At 45.9% G+C, this 25,538-nt stretch overlaps 1 protein-coding gene across 6 annotated transcripts in view; it reads left to right on the top strand.

The window, feature by feature from the left end:
- Nucleotides 1–25,538, top strand: part of LOC147619292 (uncharacterized) — a 93,273-nt gene that overhangs the window by 23,422 nt on the left and 44,313 nt on the right. For all 6 annotated transcript variants that reach the window (XM_086772944.1, XM_086772943.1, XM_086772945.1 and 3 more), the window contains 3 exons: nt 7,923–8,003; nt 11,442–11,580; nt 17,309–17,495. In XM_086772944.1, coding sequence (XP_086629070.1) covers nt 7,923–8,003; nt 11,442–11,580; nt 17,309–17,495 — 407 coding nt within the window. The remainder of the gene's footprint in view (nt 1–7,922; nt 8,004–11,441; nt 11,581–17,308; nt 17,496–25,538) is intronic.

Here is a 25,538-nt window from a genome sequence, read left to right as displayed (position 1 = left end):
CCTCATCTGCTCCATGGACTGCCACAAGGATATCGTGTCTTGTGAACATGCCTAGCCACACCAGGGGGGGTCGGGTTTGGAATAGGAGTCAGCCACTCTTGAGGAATAGCTGAGTTGATGTCGATGCTATGCTAAGCCTGTCTCTACCCTGGATCCCTGCGAGGCCTCTCTTTTGCTCCACCTGAGGTAATTGCCTATGTGCAAGGGCAAGTCTTTATCTCAGAAAGAAGGGCAAAGATAGGACACAGGACAATGATTCAGATGCTTCTAGTGATTCATCTAGGGCTAGCTCGAGAGGATCAAGATGGTGTTCTTCTCTAATTATACAGATAGTTTGCCCATGTGTGCTTCCAGCCAAAGGAGGCTTGTGGGCGGGAGAGGGGGCTATTAGTAGCTCCTCATTTCTGGTGCATGGGAACTGGAGTTGGAGTTCCAAGCATGAAAAATCTGTTAGGTAAAGGTCAATTTTGATAGCCATGGAGTGGTTGTGTTCCAGATTCATTGCTTGGTGTAGCAGAAGCTATGGACTGGATGTGTTCCAAGTTCATTGTTCGAGGTTCTGGGACTTGATGCGTTCATAGTCCATTGATGGGGTGAATGGAGTTCACTGCACACTGGTGTGGGAATCGGAGCCAAGTAGACTTTTTTGCTGTTCAGGGTGGCATTGTGTTTTGAAGAGAGAGGTTGGGAGGTGCATTTTCCACGGTGTATCAAGGTGGAAAGGTACGTAGTGTACGGCACGCTATCAGTACGTACGGAACGTACTTCTGTACGGAACAAATTTTAAGGTACGTAAACAGTACGTACCATTTGTAAACAGTCCTAGAAACCTGAATATTTTGTAGACATAGCAACCAAAATACTTAAAATAAAGATTGAACCTCATTACTTAAAGTTTAAATCAATTATCAGTTACCAAGCCCATTACACAATACCTCATGTCAACAGTCATAGTGATATAAGCAAGAACCATGAAAGTCATAGATGATAAAAGAGAGTACAAATATCATGTCTACAGCACATGTCCTGGTCCACAAGTGCAAAAAGCAAAACAATGAAACACTACAGTTGTCTAGACTCTAGAGTCTAGACGCAAGAGTCTCAAATCTCATCATCAGATGAAGATGATGAGTCTTCTGAAGAGAGCATGCCTCCATCATTGATACCATTGCCCTCTTCATCGAACTCTGGCTCAGCAGCAACAAGCTCCAGTGCATCCTCGTCATGTGCCTCGGGAATCTGAGTGAATGAGTTCGACAGCCTCATTTGCACGCCTCTGCTGGGTGCGACGAACTGGAAGCTTTCCCCTGCGAATGCTCTCTCGTCTCGCAAAGCCTGGATCTGGAGCTGCCTGGCGTAGAGGAATGCTGAGAGATCGTGCACGTAAGCGGGTCACACAATGATCCACGCTCTCAAGCTCTCTATGTAAAGCTCTCAAAATCTCATCTTGCTCATCTCTAATCTGCCGATCCACAAGCTCCGCGGGCTGGGTTCATCTACCAATTTGAGTAGTGTTGGATCAACCTATTTAAACATGCCAGAAATTGCATATTGGATATTCATTGAACTAGAAAAAAATTTCTACTTCTAAGTTCTTCTTGAGTCCAAATTCCAATTTATACCTGCTTCGGTGACCCCAAAGCATGGTAGCTTCGCACAAGCCTCATGTTAGCTCTGCAGTACACCAACTTCTCTAATTGAGAAGTACTAAGGCGATTCCGAATCTTGGTGTGTATAAGAGAGTATGAACTCCAATTCCGCTCACATGCTCCCGCTGAGCAATCCTGTGCAAAAATGAGTGCAATGCGAGCAAATTTGTAAATCTTTTAATGCTAAAACATCAAGCTTCACTTCCGAAGACTATACTTTAGAGATTAATTACAAGTTACTTGAGATAGAACACGAAGAGCAAAGCGTGAAAGGTTTGGAAGACCAACCCTTCCATAAGAGTGCCACCATGTCAAAGGGAATTTCATGGCTTCCTTCCTCAATGACACAGGTCTCGCAAATGAAGCACCAATACCACTCATGTAAGTGGTGAACTCTCTATCGATCTGAAGTTGCTCCTCCTCTGAGAACATTCTTCCAACATACTCTGATTGCTTCATGCTCAAAGCAGTATTATTCCATAGCTCTAGCGACCTGTAGAGAGGATGGAGCATGGCAGCCATCGCATGGATGGGACGGCTCATGAATGTCCACCGTTTGTCTACAATGTCCAAGATCTCACCTCGGCTGAAAATGAGAGATTGAAAATACATGTCTTAGGTTATAGTGCTAAGTGTACACATGTCAGTCCTGACATGTCATGAGAATCGAGAATCGAGAAGTCATAAAAATCAAAGAAAGAGGAAGAAATTAGAACTATTGCTTACCGTTGAGCAGTCATCATGGAGCACTGAGCAACATGGTCTTTCATTTGCATAAACAAATGAAAGACCAGCCCCAAAGTTGAGCCCTCCATGTCTGTAAGTCGGAGAAGGACATACACGGGCTTAAGTGCAACTGAAAGGCTATGAACTTGCTGCCAAAAATCATCATCCAGGATCCGCCTCTGCAATTATTTTGTACGCTCATCCTCTGAATGATGCATCTGTCGCCACCTTGGATCCACAACTGTTGATGATAGTGAATCTCTTATCTTGTAGAGCCTATCCAAGACCAAGAATATGTAGGCAAACCTGGTCTTGGAGGGTCTCACCATATCCAAAGGACTATGGCTCCGAAAGATGGCAAGAGCCTGATGCTTCTTGCGGAAGAAGGTGGTGATCTTTACAGCATCTGCAACAATGGGCTGCACCCAAACAAGCTTCCCAATGTCTTCCATAAGTAAATCAAGACAATGGGCAGCACATGGAGTCAACACTATATGTGGAAACTCTGCCTCGACCATTTGACCCATTGCCTTGCAGTTAGAGGCGTTGTCGGTCACCACCTGCACAACATTGTCCACCCCAACCTCAAGGATAGCCTGTCGAATGTGGCCATAAATGAACTCCCCTGTGATCCTGTCTCCTGCTCTCCCTGCATCCACGGCACACAAGAAATAGGTGCCCAAGCAAGATGACACAAGGATATTGATTATGTGCCTCTTGCGAATGTCCGCCCACCCATCTGAAATAATAGTGCATCCAAACTCTTGCCAGCCAGCTTTCACAGGAGTGAGCGCCTTGTCTATCAAGGCCTTCTGCTCATCCAACATGGATGTACGCATCTTCGTATACTCAAGACCTGTCCACGTCTCAGTAGGCCCTACCTGCGCAATTGCTTTCACCATTCTTTTCCATTGGTCTGTCCTTAACACATTGAAGGATATATTACACTCAATAAGAGTACGACAAATCTCCATTTCTGCCACCCTTTGCCGCTCCTTTACCCAAGCTTGTGATGAGATACAAGAACGCAGAGTGGATTGCTTTGATGCCTCCCTTGTACCTCTCGCATCTTGTGGCAGGAGGTCCTCATCATCGGCAATATGTGCCCTCTTCCTGCCTGTGGTGGATTGGGCTGAAGCCAAAAGACTTTCACCCTCATCTAGTGTACCTGAACCTGTAACATCTCCAATAAAAGCATCATGGAGAGCATCTTGCGTACTTTCACCACCTCTAACACTGCTTGCACCACCCATTTCAGGACAATTCTCCGCAATCAGTTGGTCCCTCGCAGCTTGTGGTATTTTATCACATGGACCACATTGATTGGTGCACCCGATACCTGTCATGTGCTTGATGACACGAGTTATGGTGCTAGTGTACTGCTCCCCGCAATACTTGCATGCCCATAGCCGAGTACCTGACCCTTGCTGAGAAGGGGTGTTAACAACCCTCAGGACATTGGTGTGGATTGCCCAGTTTGGGTTAGTCTTGCGCGGCATGATGAAGTCTGGGCGGGAGAGAGAGCGAAGAAATTTGCTTTGCAAAGTTTTGCAGGTACACACAGGGGACACGATTTTGCAAGTACACACAAAATGCCCAAATTTTGGTCGCTTATCTACAATCGCATGATTGCCACACACGTGCCTCGCCACACGCCACACATTTTTTATTTTTTTAAATGATTCCGTATGGATCTGTACAGTACGGCACCGTACCGTATGGCTGTACCGTACTGTACAGATCCGTACGTACGTACGGCAGAAACCTTGCGGTGTATTTATTATCCGACCGATACTTGGGTGTCCATGGTGGCATCTTTGTCATTAGTTTTCTTCTTCCTTCTTTCGCACACTATGAGCTACAGAGGGGGTGTTAGAATTTTATGTGCATCTCATGTGTGGGAACTGGTGCTTATATTGAGGCATGGGCATTTTATGCTAGTCGTGGGCTGAATTGCAGTCGGCTAGGTTCATAGGAGCCAGTCGGCCAGCTCTTGGCCTTCCTATATAAAGGGTCTCTCTCCCATTTGTTGTATCCAACCATTCCCAGTGCATATCATCTATCACCCATTTGCTAGCTGCTTCAACCCCTTGTAATCTCATGCTATGATAATAGAACTTGATCATTGCCTACTCTCTCCCTCTCTCTAAGAATACTGGTGGAGAAGGAGATAAAAACCTTCTCCGAGGTTGCACAGCGCACCAAGGCGGAGGTGGAGGAAAATGCTAAGTGGATTGATGTGGTGAAAAAGCACAAGGGAATGCCTGACAATAAAGTAGAGGTGATGAATGCAACCCTCGAAGAAGAGGCTAAATGGCAAGCCAGAGCCCTACATGTACGGGTTACAGGGTGGGGCGAGAAAGGTGCTCCTCAAGAAGATGCTAAGACACTGAGTACAAAGATAGGAGCCACAGAGATTCCTATAGCAGAGACCTAGAGAGTGGGAAAGGATGCCACCAGAGCATGAGCATTGATATTGAAATTTGCAGATATGGATAAGAAGAAGGCCTTTCTCGCCAAGAGGGCCACGCTTAAGGGAGAGAAAATTTATCTAGATGAGGATCTTACGCCGGCTTAGGTAGCACACCAGAAGAAAAACACCCTCGAGTGCTCGAAGCACGTGAGGGGAAGTGGGCTGTATATAGAGATGGGCAAGTATTTATCCGGGAGCGCTGGTCATCCTGACGGGGCGCGGCCTATGGGACCTTGAAGTTATTGGTGTGGAACTCCCTACAGGTAGATGCAGGATACTTTGAGGACACTCTCAAAGGCCGGGATATTGCCATGTATACAGAGACACACCAATGTGTAGGGAGTAAATTACCGGAGGATCCTGGGTATAGATGGGAATCAGAATGTCGACCCCAACCACGCATAGCAGGGGGGACTAGAGGAAGTGGGGGGGTAGCAGTACTGTTAAGGGAGGACTTACAGGAGGCAGTACATGTGATGCATAGAGGTGCAGACGCACGCTACATGTGGATCAAAGTGAGCACAAATAGACCTTGGGACATTTACATTGCAGTATGCTACTTCCCACCGGCACATTCTAGATACGCCACGCTGGGAGAATCACCATATATGCCGTTGTACGAGGACATCATGAGATTTGCGAGCTTGGGAGATGTACTACTAACGGGGGACTTTAATGCACGTACAGGCCGGGAACAATCAGCTCTCTATGCTACGGATGAGCCCATGTACCGTGAGCTAGCAGCGGATGAGATAGGGATGCAGAGATTTGCCCAGGACATAGGAGAGGTGACAGAATATGGGAGACACTTCCTAGCTTTGGGGAGTGCACATGGGCTAGTTATCTATAATGGCCTATCCTGTTGGCTAGGTTCAGATGCTCTCACATGTTGGAACAAAAAGGGAGGAGCTAGTACAGTGGATTACCTGATGGGCTCACCTACCTTGATACATGATATACAGGATCTCTCCATTTCGGGCAGACCCATTGGGATAGCAACAGACCATGCATATTTGACATTTTCTGTGACTTGTGGATATGTTAGGCACACCACCCTCTAGTCATACCAGATACCCAAGATATCACTTTACTCGGGAGACCTCTAGGGTATGTGGCAGTGCAGTATCTGATGGTCTGTTCGCTCTTGACCTGAGCAATCCACTTGATGAGCTTACGAAAGAGTTGGGAGATGTATTACATGGTTCAGCAGCATATGCTTTCCCGTATACCCCTCCTCTTTCTACTCCTCCTCGCCATACGGCCCCACAGAATGGTTGGTACGATGATGAATGTTGCAAGACTCGTGACCGCTTGCAACGGGAGATCACCCTTGGCATCCACACACATAGACAGGCTAGAACGCTCTTCAAACGCCTTGTGTGGAAGAAGAAGCGGGATTACCTGGCCAAGCTTGAGATGGAGATATACCAACTATTTTTGGGGCAGGACAACAAAAGGGCGTGGAAGATGTTCCATGAGCAATAGCCACCCACACCTACCACAGCACCTGAGGCATGGCATGAATATGCAAGAACTTTATATGAAGTACCAGGGCAGCCCCTCATCCCTTATCCATCAACGACTCGCCCGGATCATATTACTTTTGTCACCATTCGGAGGGTTTTGGATGCTATTGACAGACTGCGTAATGGAAGAGCCCAAGACCAGGATGGTCTGGTGGCAGAACATTTTTCACATGCCAGAGATGTATTGGTACCACTGCTAGTACACATGTTTAATAGGGCCATTTGCGAAGGTTTCCCAGACAGTTGGTCGGCACATACTATTGTACCTCTATTTAAGAGTGGTGACCCCATGATACCAGGGAACTATAGGACCATCATGATTGGCCATTGCTTGGCCAAGATATTCGGATCTATTTTGGATTGAGAGCTGAGTAGATGGGCTGAGACACATGGACTCGGAGCACCTCGGCAGGTAGGTTTTAGACGAGGTTTCACGACTTTGGATCACATATTTACCCTCAGGGCTCTCATTGAGGAGGGACGAGCACGGGGGAAGAGGATATATTGCTGCTTTGTGGATTTCCGCAAAGCCTTTGACACGGTGCCACGTGCCAGACTCATGAGGAGATTGCATGACATTGGTGTTCCTGAGGTGATGCAGTGGGGCATTTATGCATTATATGAGGCGGTGATAGGCATAGTACGGACTCCTGGAGGCATGTCAGATACAATGACTAGCACCATTGGGGTGAAGCAGGGATGCCCACTGTCACCCACCCTTTTTGGACTTTACATTGATGAGATATCCGACTACATTGACAGGATGGGGGGGCAGGGGGCCAGTCTGGCAGGGGTTTGGATACCCATACTGCTAAATGCCGATGACATTGTACTTATTGCAGACTCCTCTGAGGGTTTGCAACAGCATTTGGATGCTTTGCAGTCGTTTTGTGCAGATAGGGAGCTCATAGTGAACCTTGGGAAGACCAAGATTATTGTCTTCAATGCCGCACAGGCCTGGGTGACTAGATCCAACCATCAGTTCACTTTTAGAGGTTAATCAATGGAGTAGACCAGATCATATGTGTACCTAGAAGTCACATTCAATGGACCACAGTTCTCTATGAGGCAGGCAGCAGAGGCTAGATTGGCACGTGGACATGCAGCCCTAGGGGCACTAGAGAGACAACAATGTACAGATGGAGGGTCAGTTGTGTATGAGTAGTGCTCTGTACATGGCTGCTTGTAGAACAAATGATGAGTAAAAGGGGAGCATTCTTATTTTTAACCTCCTGACACTCTCTTAACTTGCGTAGCTTCTCACCAGCTGTTGTTATACTCATGGAGAGAATTTTGGACCTGAGAAGACCATTTCCAAATAAATATATCACCTTATGATCAGCTGAAATAAATGTGTCCATGTCAAGGGGGCTGGGCTGCAAACTTTGCTGGTATGGTAAGATGTGGATGAAGGGTTGGTTGTGTATGACTTAAGCGCGAAGGTGGTAATTTGCTTTTACGTAATTGCTCAAGAGGTTTTATTATTGTTTAGGTTTTCTCACATTCTTTTGTCGATTTCAAATCAAAAGCTTGCATTTGTCTTGACAGGTATCAGATGGTAGACTTTCGTGTCCCAAAACCTGTCAGGAAGGCTGCTCAAGCCTATCTAATTGAAAAAGGGGAAGCAGCGTAAGTTTATTCTATAAGCTAATTTTTGGCATATCTTCGTTAAAGGTAGGTCTAACAGTCTCTAATATTTGCTTAGAACAGTGGAAAAATCAAAGTTCCAAAAAACTCACAAAAGCAGAAAAAAATATATTGAGAGAGAGAGAGAGAGACAGAGAGAGATTAAGTGTCTACCAAAGACCAAATGGGCCACTGAAAGCAAAGCTGTACAAAAATGTCTATGGCATATCTCATCATGGAACGGAAAATAAAATAAAACAAATCAAAACTATCACTGGAGTGATACAAAACTGTCCGTAGAACTCTCATCAGGGAATACGAGGAGCATGAAACATGAAACATGAAACATGAGAGGAGCATCAGCCCCCAATAGATGGTATACCACTCTCCATAATGTCAAGTATGGGGCTAATGAGTATGGCCGAGAGGTCTCCCTCTGCTACGTCACATGGAAAGGCAACTCGATGGCAATGGACCATGTCCTTGACTGACAAGGGGATCGTGGCCGGTGTCCAGAGGGCCAAGGCATCGGGCACGCTGGAGTGTGGAGGCTCGGTCCGATGAAACTCCTCTCAGGTGTGGTGGGTCTGCAGCAACCCGACGTGGGTCCATGGGATCCATTGTATGGTGTCCTCCTCCTCCTGGGTCTGGAAGAAGTTGGTGATGGTTGGGTAGCGAGGGAGGGGTTGGGGTGGTTGGAGCTGAAGCTCTCTTAGGAAGTGTCCTTGTGTCTGCGAAGCTCGAGCAGGAAGAGCCCTAGGCAATACTGGTCCGGGAAGTCAATGATCGTGGGAAGTGGGTCAAATTCCTCGTGGAACAGACAATGAAACTTCCGGCGGATCTCATAGTATATGGGGCAGTGATTTGTCCTTGGATACTGGAATGGACGGATTGTTCTCCGTCTATCTGGATCACCTCCAAGGCTGGTAGTGTCTGCTCCTTGGGCTCATCCTCCAGAATCTACTCCTTTCTTGGGGACTCTGTCATCAATACCACTTCCTCTCTGGAAAGCTTTCCGGCATCCTCGGACACTCCCTCATGTTGAGCTTCATCTATGGATGGACTTACCACTATATGTGTTGCCTTTCTTGCTTGGATCTCTTGTCGGCAACCTGCCAACTGGCTCTCCCGCTGCTGGATACTCTCCTCACTCCTTTCGATCATATATGGAAATGGTGCCATGCAAGAAACCAAATAGCTCTCTGACATCCTGCCGAAAGGCCATGTTTTGTACCTGCCACAGATGTACTTGAAGAAAACCAACACACCCTTCTAGTCAAGGACTAGGCGAAGGTTTCATCCTTGCATGATGGAGGAACGGTGGGTGTAGCCAACTGGCTCGGGCAGGAAGGCTGCATATACCCGGATGTATAAAAGCGCTGCCCTATCTGCCCCCTATGTCTATGAAGTACCCCCTTGGAGGGGCCCTTATGCTGCATTTTGCTGCTGTATATGGCCGGCCACCCACTGTGTGCTGTCCTGTAGCCTGCATAGGCTGCGCTTTTGCTGAATCTGGCAGCCCGCTATGTGCTGTCCTGCAGCCTGCATAGACTGCATTTTTTCCTGAATTTGGCCGCCCTTGTGCTCTTCGAGATCTGGCCTTTGAGTGCCCACCACTGGACCCCCTGATGCGCCTTCTTCCACTCCTATCTATTAGCTGTGTTTGAAGTACCAATAGGCTGCCTTGCTTGCTTGCTCTATCCACCCTCTAGTTGGTGCGCCTTGCACACACAAGAGCTATCTGGTGTAGAATTTGCAAAACACAGCCTTGATGAAGAAAACCGCAAACCTGAGTGAAAATGCTGACGATGATGGGGTTCTTTGCGATAGATCTCCACGCCCTTATGAGAGAAAAAAACGTGGCCTTTCTACCGTCAAAAACCTGATGCTCTGATACCAATTTGTGAAACTACCACCTAAGATTATGTTTGCCCGTCCTACAAGAGGGGCAACCATGAAATCTCGTACAAATGCTGTGCGTGGATGACTAACTTAGCACTACGAGACTCAAACTTGATACTTGTGGTCATTTCTTTGCTAAATCCCTCAACCTGTTTATCTACCGAAATTAGTGGGAAATGGGCCCGCCGAGTGGCTTGTTCCTTGATGACATTCGCCATGCTGCTGCTGTCAAACAAGATGACTCCTCTCTGGCCACCCACGGAGCCAAAGGTCTTGAGCAACTCATTGCGCTCATACCCCGGGTCATGGGTGCCCTTTTGCTTTTCTTTGAGCTCCCGAGTGACGATGGCTCCAACCATGGGATTTGAAGAACTAGTGGCATCTTGGATGGTTTGTGTGGGAGGTTGGCTCACCGCTGATGGTGTGGTCTGGACAGGGAGTTTCTTAGGGCAGGAAGTATGCCCTATTGTATGACAATAAAAGCATTGCCCTTCTTTTTGTATTGGTTCTGTTCGTCATGGCTAAGCTTACCACCGGTCTTACCTGCTTGTGCTTTTTGGTTTGGAGTAAGTTTTGGTGCGTTAGTCGAGTTCTTGGAGCCAGAGGCTCCCGTGCTCTGTCTTGGGAAATGCCCCGCTTGGTTCTAGCCCTTACAGCCTTGGGCTGAGAAGTCTTGGGCTTTCCACCATTGTACTTCATCTTGGCACTTTGCGTGAGCGGCAGTGACCGTTCAAAGGTCACTGGTACAAACATACGCACATCCCATTGGATTTGCGTGTCTAAACCATGAAGGAATTGTCCTTCTCTGGTCAGACAGCTTGGCAGAGTAGGTCTTGGTACTCACAGGTTGTCAGTTGGTTTGGCATGCATGGCCTTCAGATGAACCACATCCCCCCTTTTGAGTACATTGTGAACTCCTCGTTCTTGGATCTCTCCTGACAAAAGATCAACAGCATCATTTGCTTGGACATGACGTGGTGGCTTCACATAAGCTGGACATGGGTGACCCAACCCCACAAGAGCTTCCCACGAAACTCTAGTTCTGTATAGAGCATTTCCAAAGGGTATTAGAGGATGGCTTCATTGAGACTTTTTAAGGGTTTTAGAGGATGGGTTCATTGAGACTCTAGGATGTATCTCTAGACCTTTAGCATGCTATGAGGATCGCCATTGTCTAGCTGAGGATTTCCTCACACTGCCTTAGGATCGAGATTGGGAGAGCTGAGGGCCTTCCATGAGAGGCACGGATATGCAGATTATGCATGACTAAGGAGTTTGTGACGGAGGAGAACTTCTTGTGTAGATGCCCAACCTACTATGAGATGATCGGGAGATTCCATTGCCTTTTTTATGATGGTTTTGGTTCCCTTTCACGTAAAAAATTGGATTTGCTTGGCAGTCAGGTAGGAGGCTTGGATTTGGCTTGAGAATGGAAGTGTCTTTTGTTATCATAAATTCTTTTGAAGATTCTTCACTAATTGTGTTCCAAAGTAAGATTTTTCTCCCTTTTTTTTGGGTGGTTTTCTTGTATGTTGTCAGGGCGTGCATTACCTGGAATGATATTTGCTCCTTTAAGGAGGCACCAGTAAAAAAGTTTTCTTATTTGCAACTGAATGATCTCAACGATGAGTACATCCAGAGTCAGATCAGACGACCGCCAGAGCAGCCTTCATGTAGTGTGAGTGCACTTGATTTGCACATTAGTGTTTTTTTTAAAATTTGCAGCATAGATAATGAGTTTGAACTAAAAATCTTGCATTTGGAAGAAGATACAAATTAAACACTTGGAGTAGTAGTGCTACCATGGAACAAAAACTGAATTGGTTGATCTCTGTGCCACGGAAAAAGCCTGAAACTAGGGACGGAAACTGGCTAGGACATGACTTACATCATATGGTACCAGCAAAAGCACTTATTTTTTTGGGCCGGGCTGTGCGCGCGGGGGGGGGGGGGGGGGGGGGGGGGGACAATGGGAAAAGTTGGGATAAATATTGGAGAAATTCCAGGAAATTTGGTGAACGTTATGGGGGATATGTTATCGAGAGAGCAAATCTGCATTTTTGGCTAGGAGAATGGTCGTTTCCTGTTACCAAGGGATGCTTTCAGTCTCTCTAATCTGATTTTTTTTTCTAATCAAGTGGTGACCACTCTCTCCTAGGTCCTTTTTACTTGAGGCAAAGTGGGATTAACTCTTGCTTTTATTCTGTACCTTGGGTGATGAAGCTATCTGCCAAGGTTATCTTTTGCAGTCGATAAAGCATACCTAGGGAGGAGATTTGAGGATTGTGGAAAGTTTATGCATTGTAATTTGTTAGCAAAAGGAAGTAAATTTGCAAGAGAAGACATTGACAGGTGAAAGGTTGTGACAAAGCCTTGGCCTAGTGAAGCACACCACTACCGTCTCCGCTTCCTTGCCTGCCTCTTCCCCTTGGTTCGGATTGCTCCTCATCCGGGTTCAAGTTGGCCTTTTTCTTCGATTAGCATCATGGCTAATCATTCTCCCTCGGCCGGGCGAACCATTGTTTTTTCCGAAGCCGATCTCGCGGTCCTCTACGCCGAAATAGAGAAAGACTCCAAAACGACCCTCATTGCCAGAATCTTTGGATCTCACGTGTTCTGTCTCCAGGCTCGGGATTGGGTCCTGGCGGCTCTGCCCTCTGACCTCGCTCCACACTTTCGAGATGTCAGGTTGCTTGGAAGAGGTTTCTTCCAAGTGGATTTTGATTCTGAGGACGCAGCCTCAGAGGTTTTGAAGGGCAGCCCTTTGCCATTGGGCCCGAGGAAGATATTCTTTCTTCCCTACTCCAGCTATTTTGACCCTGTTGAGGAAGACCGGAACCGTTTCCCGATTACTCTCAGATTCCCAGGTCTTCCTCGTGCATATTGGCCTATGTTAGAGGCCATCGGGTCTGCCTTTGGGCTGGTTCTTCAAGTGCCCCCCCTCCACGCCTTGCCGACATCTTCTGCCCAGATGGTCACTGCCTCGGCGGATGCTGTCCCCAGGGTCATGGTTCTTGCCCGTGACATTGAGCTCTTTAGGACTATGTTTTGCTTCCGGGCCCTTGTGGCCCTTTGAAGCTACGTATGGAGATTGCAAGTAAACCCGATCAGTGCCGGGCTTGTCGCCAACAGGGTCACTTTGCTCGAGATTGCCCTCGGGCTCGAGGTCGCAGTAGGCCTCGTAAGCGTGCTTCTCAGGCCCCACCTCCCTTGGTTCCTCCCCGTCCTTTAGTCCGCCAGGTGTGGCGAGCTGTCTCTCACGCCCGCCTCCCTGGTGCGATCGATGGGAAGGCCTCCTCGGATCATGTACTGATAGATGATGTTTCTGGGCGGGCAGAGGGATGTGTCAGCTGATGCATCTTTGCAGAGAGATGATATCTCAGATCAAGATGATTTTGTTAAAGTTCTCTCAACTTGGAGGGGGCGATATGCAGGATGTTCAGCGCAGTGGGGATCATGTATTGCAGGATTTTTAGCATGATGCCATTGCCCTTGATGCCCCGCAGGGCGACCAGGTTTCTCGTATATATGCAGGTACTTTGCATGTGCAGGGCCTCGGACAAGGGCATGTCAGTGTACTTTGCCCCGTGGATTTTCCCGTCCTCGAGCATTATGAGAGGCGTCCTCAGGCCTCCCATCATCTTCTTAGGTCAGGGGTCAAACCCTCTTCTCTTCGATGAGAATCGTCTCATGGAATGTTCAGGGCCTTGGAGGGCTTCCCACCCGTGGTAGGAAGCGCCTTGTGAAGGACTAGCTTCACCCTGCTGTTATTACAGGAGGGTCTATGGATGTACTTTTGTTGCAGGAACACAAATTGGATAGATCTCAGTGTGGCAAAACAAGTAAGATGCTTTCTGGCCACACCTTTTGGTCCTCGGCAGTAGGGACTAGAGGGGGTGTTTGCATTTTAGTGGCAGCATCTGTTATGCCTCATGTTATTGGGCACGGTGTTATCATCCCTGCTAGAGCACAGTGGATCTTGATCATGCATGAGGGTCAGAAATTGGGAATCTTGAATATCTATGCACCTAACGTGAGAGGTGAAAGGGTGGCCTTTTGGGACACATTCCCCAAGTTGATCATTGGATAGTGGGAGGAGATTTTAATATAGTTGAGCAACCTTTTGACAAGAAGGGTGGACGCGAAGGGGGTTTACACCCTTTGGAGCGAACCTCATGGGAGAGGTTCACGCTTTCCTTTTTTGGTAGGGATTGCTGGACTGAGGACGACTTCCAGAGAAGGCCAAATTCCTTATCTTTCTCTTGGCATAACCGTAGGAGCGGGGATGAGAGCATCTTTGCACGTCTAGACAGGTTTTATGTGGATGATTGGTCCTTAGACAGAGGAGGCACCATTGCTATTATGCCTGGCACCACCAAATCCGATCATTGCCCCGTCCTTTTGTGTCTCAGGGAGCCTGGGGCTCGCTCGGCCTCTCCCCGTGTCCGTATCCCTGACTCTCTTTATCTAGATGCTGACATCTCCCTTGAGATCAGAGAGATATGGAGATCTTGTGATGGTCCTGATCCTCGTCATAATATTGCGCTAGCTCTTGAGAGGACCAGCCATCATAATCATAGCACTGCCTTGTCCAAGAAGAAGGAGGCTGTGGACAAGGAGAGAGCCATTAGGCGTAGGATTGCTGCTCTTCAGAGGGAACACGAAAAGCATCCACATGCGTCTTGGATTATAGACCTCTTGACCAGAGTTAGAGCAGAGTTGCAACCTTTCTCCCGCCTTCTTTATTCTTTTTTGGGATCATATTGGAGATGAGACTTCGATGCATTAGTGTGCATCTTAACATGTTTTTCCGCGTGTTTGTCCATTGGGACAATTCCTGTGACTGGCATCATGTGGTGCATTTCACCCATAGCTTCTCCCTCACGAGCACACTTGAAGGCAGGAGTGGCATGGGAGATACGTGGAATACCTACACCAATAGAAAATTGCAGTCCATGTTGCATGTGTTGAGCATGCACATTTTCAGCTAGCAATGGCATTTGGCATACATTTTGACCACTACCATAAACATTGTATCCTTCACTGGCTACATAATCTACTCTTGTATGGCGTGAGGTTGCCGGTAGTTCCTCTCCAATAGCATAAGGATTCATCCTCTTAGATATAAGTTTTTGTCCCGGAACCTGTGGGGATACCAAGGCATGTAGGATGGTTGCCTTTTCTGCATAGGCATCCTTGGTACGAGCCAAGTATGCACGTGCTACATCCGTTGGTTGCATGTGCAACTCTTGAGCAATCATTGCCATTGCATGATCCATATAAGATTCAGCTTTCTTGGCCTTCAAACGATGAAGTACCAATGGATCCTCGCGGTGGTAGAGCTTCAATTCTTCTTGTTGTGCATAAAGAAGAGCCTGCATACGAGTAAGTTCAGCCCTTAAGGCTATGGACTCTTCTTCGTGCACCACATGAGTTTGTTGTTCCACATGTTCCTGTTCCCTAATGTGCACCACATGAGTTTGCTCATCCTGTAAAGCATTGAAAGCATGCATTTCATTGTCCTCGCCTCGTGTTAGCATTTCTAACATTCATTGTATGGCTATCCATAGTGTTCTAAGTGTAGAGATAGCTAGTGTTTGTGGTAATCGTCTTTCACGATAGAAGTGAAAGAGAACCGTATGCTCTGATACCAATGTAACTTGGTTGAACACAATGCTAATGAATACACTTAAATCTTGGTGTATTTAAGTGTATTGATTAGCATCGTGTTCAAGTAAGTTACACATGGCGTGCAAAAGCCACTACCTTCGAGTGTTCATGATCATCCTAGTTCATCCACTTCCAAGAGACCACAGTGCACATCAATCCTTGGTAGACTCTCACTACCCTCTCAACCATAGTGAACATATATGCAGACCTGGCGTGTGAAGGCTTGAGAAGCTCAAGGTCACTGATACATTGCCAAGACCTTGGTCCTCTTGGTAACAAACTTCACTATGTGGCGACAAGTGTTGAAGATGTCAGCAACCCACCCAATCTTTGCGACATCTTCAATGAGTAGGTCTAGGCTATGGGATGCACATGGAATCCATACAATCTGTGGGAACTCATCCTCTAGCATCCATCCTATAGAGACATAGGTGCTGCCATTGTTAGTGACAATTATTAGTACGTCAGGGAGAGACTCTTTGTTGGAGACTCGCTCCCTTGGTTTATGTGCCTACACATGACGTAATGGCAAATTTTCTCACGAAGGCTCTTCCTCGTGAAAAGTTCGACGCTTTTCGCAAAGCTTTGGACTTACTGCCTTTTGGGGATTGATCAACCATATGCCTATACATTTTCACATCGTCACTCAAGGGGGGATTTGTAGCCATTTATCATTATGGTAGTGATGTAGTGTGAACACCTAGGAGCCGGGGCACCTTTTCCCTCACTAGAAGATTTCTTCCCAAACACGGGAACACCCCTTATTTGGGTGTACTTTTATCCCTTGTACTTGGATGACTTGTTTTTCTTCTAGGGTGGATGGGCGGTGCTCCTTGAGTATCCTCCAAGCTTCCTCACAGTTCTCACTCAAGAGGAGTTGGTATAATTCATCCCCGCGTCATCTACAGAGTGCTCATTTCTTGCAATGAGTAAGATATTGGTAAATCCGTTGAGCATCTTGCTCTTGGATTTGACTAGTAGCTTGCTCACTTTGAGACAGTCATGTGTGGTGCCTTATTCGTCATCATACCAGCAATTTTGAGGCATGGTGCCTGTGGTGGGTTTGGTGGTGGAGCGTACAGTATGTGGGAAGGCTGCTACGGTGGATGTGTGTATGATGGTGGTAAGTTTAGAGATGAGGGTGGCTAGGGGTGCTCTGAGAGAAAGAAAGAAAGAAAGAAAGCTGTATTAACATCTACTAGAGGCTGAACTCGACCTATGAGACAAATCAATGTACTCAGTAAATGTACTACGAGTGTTGACAGCTGGACACAACTCCAAAATCTTATTACAAGGAAATCAGTTGATGGACTCAACCATAGTCACAATTGCTCTGGATCATCCCTGAGTGTAGGAGTGCTAGGACAGGTGAATACGCTTGAGTTCGAGGTCTCCAGATCATAGACTACCTTGCCCACGGATGTCTACCGGTGTCTGAACATTTCGGCATTTGCAAGCTTCCTATGCATCACAGTCTAGTTGGCAACAATGCTCATGTTTCTAGAACATGAAAAGATGGCTCTACAGCTTTGAGAGTGTTCACATTGGGCACATAAAGGTGCTGACTCTATAAATCTACTCAAAATTGGGGGGAGTACATGCGTTAATAACAGAGGGTTTATAGGTTTGTTTTATTTTAATATAGTATTACTGATTCATGAAAACTTCACTTTGTTTGTTAATCCATTTTCCAACATTTGTGATTAGCAGTTCATTAAGGTTTTATTTACATGTAGGAATACACGGGCTGGTTCAACCGGTCCACCATCGTCAGGATACGCCATCACATAAGGGTGCGTTATCTTAGTCTGATACCAGGAGATGTTGCAAGAGAGCTTGAACAGTTCGAGTCCAGAAAATTGGGTGTCTTGAAGCGTCTTGACCAGATTGCAAGCAGTCAGCGTAGGACTGTGGTGCACAATGGTGTGTAAATTTTCTATCTTTATGCATGTACATCTGATTACCTTGACAATAGATACATAGAATCTTGAGCAATCTGATGAAAGGCATGCCAACTGCATGTGTATTCGAGCATGTTATGTGGATGAAAAGTATTTTCTTGTAACCTTCTTCAACGTTGCATCCTCAGTATGTAATGCCCAAGTTCCTGCAGTTTCCAGACCCATTGAGAAGTATCTTTGCACCTATGTGGGCCTCACAACCCAAGGATATGTATCTAAGCAAGATCTCTCTCAACCCTATGCATGGTCCAATACAGGAATATTAGTCTACATAAGCATGGAAAATATAACGTTCCAAGCCTTCCTAAGCAGGTCACAAACTATGTGGCCTCAGTTGGCCATAATTCGGTCTTCAAACTGGGTTGCCATGCGTTTGCGCTACTTAACTATGTATACTTCTCTGCAATGGGGCCCTATGAACACGAACTTAACCAAAAAGCAAAATTCCTCGTGACTCCTTTTTATTTTTTTCCTAGAAAAGGATCTTTTTATTAGTCAAGGAAAACGTCTGCATGTAGGAGACTACAATCCTCAAAGAGGTCAAAACACAATCACCCCTCTGAGGGGGTCAAGATACAAAGCAAAAAGAAGAGAATGCTCCTTCTCTAGCTGGCTGCTCTCGGAGGGAGGGTACATCAGCAAAGAGGGGGGGATGCTTCTCTAGGGACGAAAACCAGAAACACCAACACCACAGCCCTAACCGGTAGAAAATGCACGGGGAGAGGCTGTGACAGAGAGCACTGACTAGTGTGCAAAATGTACAAGCGTGGATCTGCATGCCTAGGGGAAAATGTTGTGCCCCCTCGTCTCCTGATGTTTTTGGAGCTGGTTTGGATGAACAGTAGTGGCAATCCATTTTGGCGCCGAAACGCTCCGGGTGAGAGTGAATGCGTGCCTTCAAATATGACCACTTCGCATAGGCCCGACTCTGAGCGACCGCTGGTTGGGCGACTACTGCTGGATTGTCATGCTCGTAGTGAAGGTATCTAAAGCATAGTCACAGGGGACGGAGGCGACGGACCACACCGTCCCAGGAACACTTTGGGACGGGGACAGATGGGGATGGACGGACGTCCCTCGCAAGGGACGGCGTTTTGGGGACGGCTGTGAGGGATAGCTGATGGTCAAATTTTTCACCATTTTTTTCTGGCTGTTTGGGGGGGGGCTTTTCGTGGGCCTTTAGCCTTGGCCCATAGGCCTTGAGCCTTCGAGGCTTTGGGCCTTGGCCTCTCTCTTGCCTCCCTCCCTATAAGAAGACACACACACGCACTCCCTCTCACACTTCAAGCTTAAGCTTCACACACACACACTCTCTCTCCATTGTATCAGATCCACCATGATGTAACTTTTTGGTCTCATAGGTCATTATGGCCTTTTGAAGACGTTAATATAACATTTCATTTCATTTCATTTCTCCCTCAAGTAGCAAGCCCCAAGGGCCAAGGTCTCAAGTTTCAAGCTTTCACACAAGCAAGCTCTAGCCTCTCAGCTTTCAAGACACACACTCTCTCCCTCACACACACACTCTCTCAAGCTTCACACACACACACACACACACCCATCCGCCCTCACACTTAAGTTCTCCCTCAACTTTCCAGGCTCAAGCCTCACTTTCTCTCTCTCTCTCTCTCTCAAGCTATCAAGTGACAAGGAGGCATCCATCATCCATAGCATCCTCCTCACGTGGCGGCGGCACTTCAAAGTTCAAGTTCCAACTTCCCGTAGAAGGAAGACAGGATGGACATGGTGGGATGAGCTCAATCACACCCCATCCCCTCGTGGAGGTTGTGTACGGCCATGGGCATGCAAGCTTTGCCTGTATAGGCGAGTGGGTGGCACCGTCAAAGTAATTTTTAAGTGCCGTTCCTACCCCCGTCCCCGTTCCCTACATACGGCCGTCCCCCGTCCCCTCCCCCATTACCGTCCCCCGCCGTCCCTTGTGACTATGATCTAAAGGTACCTTGTTATGCTGCTTTGTTGATGTTGAAGAAGACGGAGAGTGAAATTATATATACGTATGTACACACACACTTTTTTTTTTTTTTTGTAAAACCAGTTGAAATTGCATTATATCATAAATGTACAAAAGGGTTTGACATCAAGAGGATGTCTGAACCCTAGAACTTAAAAACAGCAGTAAAAAGGTTCTATGAAAGATCAGGGCAGTGCTCAAGAAAAGAGCCTATGCCCTATCCATCAGAAACAGTAAAAGAAAAGCTGAACACAAGAAACATCCAAATCTTCCTCATGTACGGCATCATATAAGGATTGTCGCAACGAGGCTCGGAAGAACTCATAAGGGTGCTGAAGGGGTGAATTCAGATATGCATGATTTCGCTGTAGCCAGAGGGTCCATAAGGCCCCAGTATCTGATCCAATGGAAGAAAAGAGAATACTGTGACAAAGAAGCTGATAACGTGCCAAACATCCAGAAAAACGTGTAGAACCTGTGTGCAGGAAATCTGAGAGATAAAAAATAGGAGATCTTGTCCAGAAGGTCTCTGGAATAGGAACAAGACCACAATAAATGCGGAATACTCTCAGTAGTATGATGACATCTTGGACAAAGAGGAGAGGCAATCCTTCTTTGAGCTAATTTCACTCCCACTGGAAAAATACCGACAATGCATCTCCAGAGAAAGAGTCTCTGCTTCAATGGCATTTTCAACTTCCATATCAATGTCGGTTTTCCTTTCCACCAAGCTAAAGACTTATCTAGATGCCAAAGAGAATTAGCATGCTGAGCAATCCATGGAGGAGGTAATATCAATCGATAAGCCTGTATAGAAGTCAATAGATGCAAAGGTTGAGAGGATAATCTTGAACTTGAAGACTGAAGATGCCAATCTTGAAGCCTGTCTCTTACATCCAATGTTGGAATCGGAATGAAAGGGTGTAAGAGATCTGCAATAGCTTTCCATATAGATCTATGATGCATCCCAAGATTGTATTGTTGGCATGCTGCCGGAAAAGAAAGAATTTGCCCTCGAGTATCTACCACGTCGTCAATGAACCGGATGCCCAACTTCATAAGATTGTAAGCTCTGATTGGTTGTTGTACAGCAAGGGGAGGGTAAAAAACAGCACTCCAATGTATGCTTTCCATTCGAAGCGAGGAAGCTATAGAAGCAGGATGGGGAGACCATTTGATGCGAGAGAGCACTTTCTTCCAATCCTGAATCAAGGAAGTAGAAAATGGACAACCAGGGATTTTACCTTGAAATTTGCCAAGTACTACTTCCGATGGATCAACTAACCAACGACCATAAGCATTTGTGTGCATCTGACCACACGAAATTGCCAACATGATAGACCAAGGCTGCTCTTGTTTAAAAAAGGTTTTGAGCATAGTGATCTTTCTTGCCAGCACATGAAATTTGATGTTTATAATATTCAAACCACCATGCATTCTTGGCGAGCAAAGCAGGTCCATTTTGAGCAACCTTAAAGCTTTTTTATGAAGCTTAGTTTTCCAAAAAATCTCCATGGCTTGAGACATAAAAGAAGAAAGATCTCGAGATGACCAATGTAAGAGAGGAAGGTAGAACTGGACATAAGCCAGAACAATGGACTGAACAATTCGAAGTCGTACGTGCAATGGCCAAGTGGAGATCTTCCAATATTCTAATTTGTCCTGAATTTTGTTTAGCACCCAAGATATTTGTTGCTTATTTCTGATTTTCCAGCCAATGGGATAGTCCAAATGTCTTACTATGCTTTCCGGATAAATAATCTGGCCGGGCCACAGGATAGCATGCCAGTCACAATGCTTGAGAGGTAAGAGTTTTGATTTCTGAAAATTAATTTTTAGACCAGCTGCCAACCCAAAATCTGAAAGAGTATCCATCAATAGACGAAGCTCCAAAGGACTGTTCTTTGGCATGAAGAATGAATCATCTGCATAAGCCTGTGCAATGAAAGGCCGTGAACCAGAAATCTGAAGCCCCTCTAACTGTCTAGTATCAACCAGATGATCCATATAAAGAAGCAAAGGATGTGAAGCAATAGCATAGAACAAAGCACTGAGAGGGCATCCCTGTCGAACTGATCGTTCTAGAGTCCAAGACTCAGACAAATGTTTCCCTATAAAGCATTGAGCAGAGGAATCTGAGTAAAGCCAATATATGACATTAACTAGCTTTGGCCCAAAACCAAGTTTAGACATGATTTGAGAAACATAATCCCACTGTACCGTATCAAATGCCTTTGCCACATCCACCTGCATGACCAAGACATCTTGAGCAGAGTATTTTGCATATTCCATTGCAATGAGAGTATTGGAGATATTATCATGTATATGCCTTCTTGGAACAAAACCATATTGCCTGGGATGAAGTCCATCATGAAGGATATCCTTTATCCGATGTACCAACATTTTAGCAATAAGTTTATATATAATAGGCATCAAAGTGATAGGCCTCCAGTCATCCATTGTCTCACACAGAGGTTTTTTGGGCAGAAGCTTAACCAGACCATGCTTCCAAGCTGAGGGAAGATGTTGATGTTGCCAGGCTACATTAATGAGCTTCAAGATTGGACCCTTCAATTCAGCCCAGAAGGCTACAAAAAATTCAACCGTCAAACCATCCCAGCCTGGGGATTTATGTTTACCCAAATGCTTGAGGGCTTCATCCAATTCAGTATCTGAAAAGGACATTTCCAGCATTGAAGCTTTTTGCAAAGAAACAATAGGAGAAACAAGCTCAATAAATATGCTCCGAGCCAATGTAGCATGAGGTGTAGAAGAAGATGGTAGAGAAAAAAGAAGCTGAAAATGATCCAGACATTGTTTTTCTAGCTGCGATAAAGTCTGGGTCCAAAGACCATCAGGTTTCCCGACTCTCATGATAGATTGACTTTGTCTGTACGTGTGTAAGTTTCGAAAGAAAGATTTCGAGGAGCAACCCTTATCTAGCATAGGTTTAACTCTAGCCCTTGTCTGCCATTTGGAAAGCTTGCGTTTATCATTAGCATCAATTATGGAAGAAGCACAAGACAATGAATTCTGTTCATAAGCAGAAAGAGACCTTTGATGGCTAAACTGTACCAAGGACTGCTTGTATGATTTTGCCCACTGGATATGCTGTCTGGTTTCTGCCATGTACCATCTTCCATATTCCTTAATGACATTATGAATACGATGTACAAAAGAGTTCCAAGCAAAATCCAGATCCTCCTGAGCATGGGATAACAATGGCTTACAAGCCAATCTGATCATTTGCTGGAATTTTTCATGAGAAAGATATAATTGATTAACCTGCAAATGTCTGACTAAAGAGAGCTGAATATCATCCAGAGGCATACCAAAAGAAAGGTTGAGCCAAAGTGGAGTGTGATCAGATAGTTGTTGAGAATAATCAGTCCACATTTGACATGTATAATCATCATATTGCTGAGCATGAATAAGATACCATCTATCAAGCCTAGCCCAATATTCTGTAAAAGCATTATGATGATATGTGAATCCCAAAACCGAAGGGTGAGTTGCTGTCCATAAATCTGCAGTATGAAGTGATGAAGTCATATGTTCCCATTGCTGGATTTCAGAGGGAAGCATATGGGATTTATGTGTGGTATTGTCCTTCCAGTGAGGAGAATTATTAAAATCACCACAAAGTAGAGCATTTGAAGACCAAGGATATTGGTTTATGGAGTCCCACATTTGAGCTCTGGAAGCTGAAATTTGAGAGGCATACAATGAGCCTATTTCAAAAATCTCTCCATTGATCATGCATTGGATAATCATCCATCGGCCACAAAGATCATTATATGCTACACAGGGCTGCAGATCATGTCTAGCTAAAATGCACAGCCCAGAGAATTGTCCAGATCCTGCATAAAATATATCATATCCTGAAAAGAACCCATGCTGGCCAGCAAAAGAATGCTGATTATGCTCTTGCAGACACACAACATCTGGATGAGTATTATTTATATAATGCCATAGGAGCCTCCGTTTATGCTGATTGCAGAGGCCCTGTATATTATAAGAAAACATTTAAGAGAAGTACGCATGAAAATATGTACAAGAGATGAGCAGTCCTCAAAGAGAAAGGGAGGCATCAGGCCTCTGCCATTGCCACAGGGTCTTGTTGACCCTTAGAATCCAATTCCCTGACTAAGTCATCTTCTTCACAAAGTGGAATACCCTTCTTAACTGCATTGACCCATGCCTTTGAGATGGGGCTGTCCGAAGAGGTAGAAGGTTGACCAGGAGATGGAGCAGAAGCATCCCAATTACGAGATTGGAGAGGTCTTTGTTTGAGAGGCACCGTCTTCTTTGCATTCTGCCAACCCTCGTGAGAAGATGAATTATTTTCCACTAGCTTGCTTTTTCCTTTATCCTTGTTTTGAACTGAATTGGCTTGGTTCCCTGGATGAACTGAAGGCTTTGCTCCTTTAGCTTCAGTCTTTTCCACATAATTCTTTTGACCTCCTTTATTAGATGGCGGAGGAATGGCAGCTGGAGGAGGCGGATGAAGGATTGAGGGACACTCAGAAGCTAGATGCCCGAACTTGTGACAAGAGAAACAAGCTCCAGCAAAAATGCCCCATTTCAAAGTGAAATATTTCTTTCCCAAATTAACACCCTCAATCTCAACTGCAATAGAAGAGGGGGTTGGTCTATCAGTATCCCATAAGATGCAAAAACGATTTTTGTTACCTGTGGGACGAGGGGGACAGATCACTTGTCCCAATGTCATCGCTAAGCCTGGAAGCTCTGTTCTCATGTAATCTGGGAAATCGACGACTTCAACCCATACAGGGCAGTGATGTTTGATGAGATTCTGATAATCCTTATTAGGAGACCAAGGCATGATGTGCACCATTTGACGACCAAAAAATAAAGGGGACATTTCCAGCATCTTTTGTTTTGTCAATGCATCCAAGAGATGAACTTCATAAAATCCTCTGGAGGCAAAATAGACTCCTTCTACATAGCATCCACCTAGGAGAGAATTCACCCATTGTCCCACATCATTAGCCGAGGGTATTTTACCTGGAAAAAAGATGATGACTGCAGTTTGAGAGAGCTTCTTCAGAGGATGCACAAGAGAAGGCAACTTCATCTTGTAGGTGAGTTCCGGAGCAGGTAGTATCCATTCTCTTCTACTTTGTTGAAAATCCTCATTCAATATATCAAACACATAGGAAGCATCTTCAGATGAAGGAGCTATGGGGGGCAGAGTTTCCCTTGATTGTCTTTTAGGTTCAGGAGAAAGTGCTCTGTTGACATAATACTTGCTTGTTTCTACCATCGAGACTATTCGATTCAGCAGAAAGACACAGATCAGAAAAAAGGGGACAGCTCTATTGGAATACTATCTTACACAAAAGGGAAAACAGTGACCTGTAGCGAGGCGCGCGCGCGCGCGCGCACACACACACACACGCACACGCACACACACACACACACACACACTCCTATACACGCACACAGGTCGCAGAAGAGAGGAAGAAGAGCAGATTGACGATGAGAAAACAGTGCATCTGGGAACAAGAGAAGGGAGCGAAGAGAGCTGCAAGGCCGACACAGTCCAGGAAGGAGGCCCGACACAGTCCAGGAACACGCGCCTCACCACACGTGCTCACCCACAAGGGGCGAGCGGATCGTCGAGGGAGCATGCGAGCAGGTCATCGGCGGCCTTTTTCACCTACAGTATGTACACACACACACACACACACACACACACACACACACACACACACGTGTTTGTGTGTGTGTGTGTGTGTGTATCCACATGGCCTCTGCCTGTTCGACTCTGGATTGTTCAAGCCATTCTTATGGCCTATGTTTTTTTTTTTGGGAAAAAGATCCTTCTATTAGTTAACAAAAAACCACCCTCTAAGGGCTACATACAATCACGAAGGGCTAGATACAGAGTCGCCTCCATGTACGGGGTGGGGATGAAAGAATCAAAAGGTGGAGAAAGATACACTTCTCCTCCGGTTGGCCACTCTATGAGGAGAAGGCTATCTCATTGGGGGGGGGTGCGGAAGGGGA

Source organism: Cibotium barometz, chromosome 33, assembly GCF_041138505.1.
Source record: "Cibotium barometz isolate CiBa-2024 chromosome 33, ASM4113850v1, whole genome shotgun sequence".
Taxonomy (NCBI): Eukaryota; Viridiplantae; Streptophyta; class Polypodiopsida; order Cyatheales; family Cibotiaceae; genus Cibotium; species Cibotium barometz.
This window is presented reverse-complemented; position numbering and strand designations above follow the sequence as displayed.